This window comes from Loxodonta africana, chromosome 5 (assembly GCF_030014295.1).
Source record: "Loxodonta africana isolate mLoxAfr1 chromosome 5, mLoxAfr1.hap2, whole genome shotgun sequence".
Taxonomy (NCBI): domain Eukaryota; kingdom Metazoa; phylum Chordata; class Mammalia; order Proboscidea; family Elephantidae; genus Loxodonta; species Loxodonta africana.
The window spans coordinates 62,635,001-62,642,652 of record NC_087346.1 but is presented as its reverse complement, the minus strand read 5'-3'; the positions used below and the strand labels follow the sequence as shown (position 1 = coordinate 62,642,652).

Here is a 7,652-nt window from a genome sequence, read left to right as displayed (position 1 = left end):
GGCATTTGCTTCAATGCAAATCCAGGGCCTCTTTTTGCCTGTATTATTAGGAATGTTTTGCATGAATAATGTTCCTTTACTGTCGGTTTAATTCAACGTGTGTGATACACAGATTTTCATATAGTAAGCTAAGTAACAAACTGTAACTGCTAAGGGCAGCAGTGCCTTAATTTTATTGGAGTGTATGCTAGCATCTTTAAAGTTTAAATTACCATCTGGCATTTTTGTCTTTCAAACCTGGAATTTCACTTATAAAACCAAACACATTTGCAACACCTTTCTTAAATTTAAGCAACCAAACCTGTTACCTTGGAGTGGATTCTGTCTCACAGTGACGCTATACATTTAGGAGCTGCATATTCTAATGTATTAAAGGATTCCAAGGGAATGTGGCTGTTTTCTAATCATGACATATAAAACCTCCAAAAGCAGAGAATGGTAGTCAGATGTACTTGTTTGGCTAAAATGATTTCTTCTAGTGTAAAAAGAGATGTTGTCATTTTGTGTAAATGCCAGTATGTGTGTATGTGTGTGTGTATGAATTATATTTCTTTTCTTCTTTAAAACTGAAAGAATAAACCAAGAATATTAAAGGCATTTTGTGCTTGTCAAAAATTGCCCAACCTAAAAGTGTTTTGTATTTGTCAAAGGTGATTGGAAGATACTTTATTCTAGTCAGCACTATTACCACAACTCTAGCAATGGCTCATCTAGTACAGATTCAGTTCTTTTTTTACCCGTTTAAATACTGTACACCTTCATCAATCCATTGGTATGTTATTGCAAGTCGTATGCTGGACCCACATGTGCAGGGCTACCTTTCACCTTGTAATTCAGCGTTTGAGAACCGAACAGTGATAATACAGCTGGTGAAACAGTTGACTGTAAGTTATGCATAGAATACTTATTCCAGGGAATACTCCAGATGAATGTAAAGTGCTTTGTGAGCTACTTTTTTATTTTTGTTCTGATTATAACACTTGTTTGCAACATGTGGTCATTTCCTAAAATGTATTACTAGTGAGAGTTTGTCAGCTGGAGTATTAGGAAATTATATTAACCACCTTTTTGCTACTTAAGAAAAGTAACTCTTTCAGACAGATTATGTATTTTACCACTTTGTTGAGGTCAATGTGTTACAATAATTTTTCCATAGAATTACTATACTTTTTAAATTTAATTCTAGTAAGGTGGGGAGATATTGTTGCCACCAATCTTTCTACTTTAAGTGGATTTTGTCATGGTAAAAAGAAAAGGAATTGTGGGATTGCTGCTCAACTACTTATTATCAGGTTTTTGTTGTTTGTAAATCTATATTCCTGATATTGAAATATTTTTGTCAACATTATCTTGGTTTACAGTAAATATGTAAATATAAGTGTTGCTAGAAATGTTTCTTAATGTTTTCCCCCTTTAATAAAATTAGAACAAATCTTCTAAACTCTAAATCTAACTGTGTTTAGGTGATATTAAGAAAACATCTTTGAAGACAGTATTCGGTATAGAAAGACCTGGGCTTTAGTCCTGAGTGTAATAGTGAAATGTTCTTAGTATCCTGCTCTACTTTTCCCCTCTATTTCATGTTTGAGGAATCTGGGATTTTGGGTAAATATCAATTTAATTTAAATTGACTTTCTGCCCTGAGATCACCTGGGCTCCTCAGAAGAATATTTGGAAACCTTATGGGGCAGTTCTACTCTGACCTATGGGGTGGGTATGAGTTGGGCTCAACTCAAAGGTAATGGGTAACGGGTAAAGTTTTTGTTTGTATTTGTTAAAGGAAAGATTGCATACTTGATTTAAGATCAACAAAATGATAGGAAGAGGCAAACATTTTGATTTTCAATCTTATTAAAACTTTTTTCCTTTCATTTAAAAATATTAACGTTTAATTTATATACAATAAGATGCACAGATCTGAAGTGTTCAGTTCAATGAATTTTGAAAATTGTAACCACTCAAAGCAAAATATCAAATATTGTCCTTTCCTTTCCCTAGTTCTTTTTCTTTATACTTATAACTTCTTTTGCCTACATCTAAATTTAAGATTTTAAAATATTTTTCAACCAACATAAAATTGAAAAAACCTTAAAACTTTGTTTTCTTCAATTATTTTTTTGATAGAGTTAACTGTCAGAGGAGGGCTAGATGAAATCTTATTTTTAACAGTTCTAAACTATTTAAAGAAAATAATAATTTCTCACACAAAAAAAGAAAGGAGTTGTAAAGATTTCCTATTAACCTAGTAGGAATTATTCCAGTCCTCCAAACAATTTACAAAGAATAGTGACTCCTGCAGCCGTAAAAATGGCAAATACTTGGCAAAATCTACAAATAATGAACTCCTTAATCTGAGATTCTCTGTTAACTCTTATTTGTATTTCTTTTTAGCTTAATAAACACTTTTATTTTACCTTGTGACTACAAATGAATTTATGTTGACTATTATTTTTTTTTCTATTTATTATAAGGGGGAAAGAAAAATAAAATGAACCCATTATGTCATCACCTAGAAATAACCCATTTTGCAGTGTATGTTTGATCCTATGTTTATGATAATGAAAAAATATGTAAAAACTTCATAATGGCACATAATTAAGTGAGATTCATGGTTCCCCCCTTATAAAATCATTCCAGGTGAATACATGACAGTATGGTAAAATGTAACTTAGGATCAACAATCTAATTGGCACTGGAGGTTTAGTCAGACTGGTAAGGTCCAGGTATATAAGGTTCTGAAGGCGTATTTTAATCCAAGGATGATATTGAGAGTATCTAGAATGCATGGACCGAGTACCCTACAGCCAGTCCTCCCAGGAATATTGTTTTTCTTAATTGTGATTTGATGAGTATCAATGAGTCCCAAGAAGCAGAGTTTGAGGTTAGGCCTCTAATGATTTCTGGAGTACAGATATTATATGTCTCCAATTAAGGGCTGATCCATATGCCTAAAACCATCAAATGACCTGGGGATTCTCTGGAGAGTTACAGCACAAAATGGCTTGGTGGATTGACAATGACGTAAAGAACCTTTGACCTTTTAATCACAAGGTCAGTTGTAAGCTAGGATGGTGGTGACTAAAAGTCATTATTGATCCATACCTTTCTAGAGGTGAAATGAATTGCTTAGCTCAGTTCAGTTTTTATTACCATTTGATAGCTATTTGCTATCAGTTATTGATCCAGTGTGTGACCCTTTACCACTGAAGTTCACTTCCTCTGAACAGGAGCAAGGTGCTCATGCAAAGTATTGAAGCAAAAAAAAAAAAATCCAAGTTTGCTTTTTTTCTGGTTGTTTCTTCAACGTCCAGGACAGTCTATTCAACTACTTTTACCAAGTCTAAGGAAATGGTTTTAAAATCATACACTAAATAGAAACAAAGTTTACCTGGGCTTTACTGCATCACTCTTCTACTCTCAGGCAAATCTCATTGCTTCTCTCTTTTCCAGACCATGAAGCTATAATGTCTTTTTCTTAGTACTGAAAAAAATGTTTGTCATGTGAAAATTAGGCTGTTTCATCACCCTGTTTAGTAACTAATTGTTGCTGGGTTGTCTGTGTCTGCATCTTTTTGCTCTTTTACTAATGCAGGATTTGTGGGATTGCTCTGTGGCATATCAGAGAAATAGATGCTCTGAACTTTACATCAAAGTCAGTTGTGGTTGCCGTTGATTAGTGTGTGTGTTAGTTCCACTAATCCTATATGATATACTCTCTAATATGTCAACAATATATTTATAGAAATAGATGGCCAAGATTGAGGTGAACAAAAGGATTAGGGCTAAGTAGTTAGTATTTGGGAAAAAGTTAGGCCTTTTTTCAAATCCTAGTGTCCTTTATACAGCATTAGGAATAAGTAGCATATATTTACAACATTACATAACCAACCAGGGACCAGGTTTCCAATGTTCCAATTCTGGAAAATATTCCATGACTAAATGTGTACCCAGAAAAAGCCTAGTGTCTGGCACAGAAGTCGAGAGGAAGATTAATTACACATGGACCCAGCCTTCAAATACCACATAGTAGATCATGAGCAAATTGAGAGCCAAGAATATTCTTGCTTTCTTTTATATTCCAAGCACTTAAGAGAGTGCATTGCATAGTCTGGCAATGTTTGGATAATTACTGAATGGATGAGTGGATGAATTAATGAACAAATGAATGAACAAAGTATTATAACTTAAGTAACATACACGGCTAAGTAGTCTTCTATGGAATTTCACAGATGAAAATAATTAATTTTAACCTGTGGATCAGAGATTTCCTGGAGAAGTAAAATCGTAAATCCCATGAAGCATTTCTACCAGGAGAACAACCATATAAAAGTGATTAATCAATTTAGTCCCCTGTTACCTACAACTAATGTACTTTCGTACTACAGTAAAAGAACAAAAGAATTATTGATGATCCCATTTTAATTTATTTACAGGTAACTCCACTTTTTCTTCATCCCCTCCTTAGTGGTAAAATACTTACTGCCTCAACCACTGTTGTTTTTGTTGTTAGGTGCCATTGAGTCAGTTCCGACTCATAGTGACCCCATGTATAACAGAACAAAACACTGCCCGGTCCTGCACCATCCTCACAATTGTTGTTATGCTTGAGCTCATTGTTGCAGCCACTGTGTCAGTCCATCTCATTGAGTATCTTCCTCTTTTTCACTGACCCTTTACTTGGGGTTCCTTCTCCAGGGTCCAACCCCACCTGACAACATGTCCAAAGTATGTGAGATGTAGTCTGACCATCCTTGCTTCTAAGGAGAATTCTGGCTGCAGTTCCTCCAGCCTCAACCACTAGAAGATGAGAATTGGAAAATAGACAAAGTAAAATTCTGTTTATTTCATTAGTTGGTAACTCTGGTAGAAGTTCTGAGAGCAAAATTTGAAATCAGTTCTGGGTATACCTGTATAATTCATTGATTTATGTTTTTATTTATTTGTTATTACTTAAGATCATTGAGATTAACTTCAAATAATGCTACAGCTGAAGTATACTTACAATATACACATTTGGTTTTCATCATTCAGTCTGTGATGTGTGAAAGGGCAGAATCATTGTAAATGAGTTCTTATGAGTTTGTGTGTGTGTGTGTGTGTGTGTGTACAAAATGTGACTCTCTGGATGAGGCACAATGGAAAAAGAAGTCACAAAAAATGTTCACAATTTTTCACAATTTCCTTGAGTCAAAGAACAAAATGTTAAATTCCTTGATTCAGCCCATCTAAACAAAGTTCCACACTCTCCATCATCAACATAAAATTTCTCTTCGAAATCAGTGACACATGAAACATGAGTATATGTAGGAAAGTTACTTGATGTTTTTCTCATGGTTTTTCCTGGTAACGATTGTCTGTGTTTTCCCATTAACCTTAGCTTCAGCAGAGTCACCACTTCCATAGATCCATCCTCCAGAGGTCAGAGGTCACAAAAAACCTACAGAAACAGGAAATCGAACTTCCTCAGTCCACTACAAAACACAGAAACCTGTTTCCTCTACACCTCTCAAATTGGCACAGCTCTGTCCTAGCAGATTCAGTGTGGAAGCAGCTATCCAAGAGGCTAGAAGGACATTGTTGTCCAAATTCACTTGAACTTCTTGCTACAAACTACTGAAATGAAGAGAGCAAGTCTATTTGTCCTGCTTTCTAGTTTATGGAGTGGCCTTGGAGTTAGCAGCACTACAGATGCTTGGACTACCCCCAAGAATGAACATTCCCAGAAGAATATGACCTCTGTTTCAGTTCCTCTAAATAAAACACAAAGTCTTCAAATGCTACCAACCACCGAGATCATGTCAGCTGAGACAGCCACAACTCCTGAGGCAAGAACCTCTGAAGAAAGTCTTCTAAAGTCAACATGGCTTCCCTCAAAGGCAAGTGCCCCTCCCAAGCTTGAGATAAACCAAACTGTAACATCCACAGAGAAGGCAGAAGAAGGACTGGTAAAGTCACAGACTCTTGCCCTCCCGACCCAATCTAGCAGCAAAGTTAGTCCTGGGGAAGGATCAGTGGTGCTGTCCAACTCTACACTGAAATTTCTTCAGAGCTTTGCCAGGAAGTCAAATCAACAAGAGAGCTCCCTAAACTCAGTTGGAGGTATGGGAAATCGATCCCCACAGGAGACATATCTCAGCAGAGGTGACAGCCGTGGAAGCCAAAGAACTGACTATCAAAAATCAAGTTTTGAAACAACTAGAGGAAAGTAAGAATCATTCTTTTTTTTCTCTCTCTCTCTCTCTGAGTGTAGGGTCTATAAGATCGCAAGCTAACAGCTAAGCTATCTCACTACCGGAAAATGATTTCATTTTCAAGATGATACGGATCAATTTAGTCAATTAATTCTTATTTATATATGCTTCATTACCTAAAACTAGTTTTCACTGTAGTTATACTATTATATATATAAATATATTATATATGTAAATCTGATTTTAACTAAAAACTTTTTCACTCTGTGGAATTAAGAAAAATCTCAATTTGCTATAAATTTACATGTGCTACAGATTACAGATTGTTCCATTTGGCATTGGTAGGTTTAGTTTAAGGAGTTCTGGTGGCACAATGGTTAAGCACTCATCTCTTAACTGAAAGTTTGGTGGTTCGAACCCACAAGTGACTCTGCAGGAGAAGAAAGCTGGTGATCTGCTCTCATAAAGATTTAAAAAAAAAAAAAAATACAGCTTAGGAAATCCTATGAAGCAGTTCTACTCGTTCTATAGGGTTACTATGAGTCAGAATCAACTCTATGGCACACAACAATAGATCAATAGATTTAGTCTATAACAGACACATTAACGGATACATATGAATTTCTTTTATGTTTTTGGACAGAGAATGTTGTCTATTAAGAAATAATAATACATGCCATTTATTGAAAGTCTTTTCTAAATCACATGTTTTATTTCTACTCATATTTTGTTAGTCTGTAATTCATCTTTTATTTTACTGATTACATAGAACTCTTAGGCACTCAAAGGATACAACTGTGAACTTTTCAGAGATGCTATCATCCAGAAGATTTTAATAAAATAGGTGATATAATTAAAAAAAACAAAGGGGCAATTCAAATCAAAATACCACTTAAATTTTATATAGCATACAGAGAGTGGCATAGAGTTGATTTATAATTACAACTAGTAATTAATACTTTGATATTAGTTGCTAAAATAAATGCTAGTTGTTTTTATCTAAAAAATTACTTTTGAAGTTTGGGAACACTCATTTATTTGATAATTGTTTATAAATTGCCTATTACGTGCCTAGCGTTGTGATATGTCTTTGGGAAGACAGAATATAAAAAAATAATAATCCATGCCTTCAAGAGATACAGGCTATGAAAAGTAAACATGGATACGTCAGTCAGCCAGGTTTCTAAGAGTTCAGTATTTGTTAGGAGGAAACAAGCTATTAAAATTGTAATTTACTGAATGGAACTTTATCCCATGGGATCCCCAATGGAAAGCTTACATTCTTTCAGTAAAAACTACCTACTGCGCTTAGAGATTCTATAGCCTGAGATTCTGGAGAACCTGAGATTTTATTCTGGTAATTCTTTCCATTAAGTCCAAGCTTTCTCACTCGCTAGGTCATGAAAAAAAGATACCGGAAAGATATTGGTGATGGTGTTAGAGAAACCTAGGTCTTTCTAT

General features: G+C 34.9%; 1 protein-coding gene across 1 annotated transcript in view; it reads left to right on the top strand.

Annotated features, from left to right (window-relative positions):
- Nucleotides 1-5,453: 5,453 nt before the first annotated feature.
- MMRN1 (multimerin 1) overlaps nt 5,454-7,652 on the top strand; it is an 81,248-nt gene continuing 79,049 nt past the window's right edge. The window contains exon 1 of the mRNA XM_003414080.4: nt 5,454-6,205. Coding sequence (XP_003414128.2) covers nt 5,619-6,205 — 587 coding nt within the window. The 5' untranslated portion in view covers nt 5,454-5,618. The remainder of the gene's footprint in view (nt 6,206-7,652) is intronic.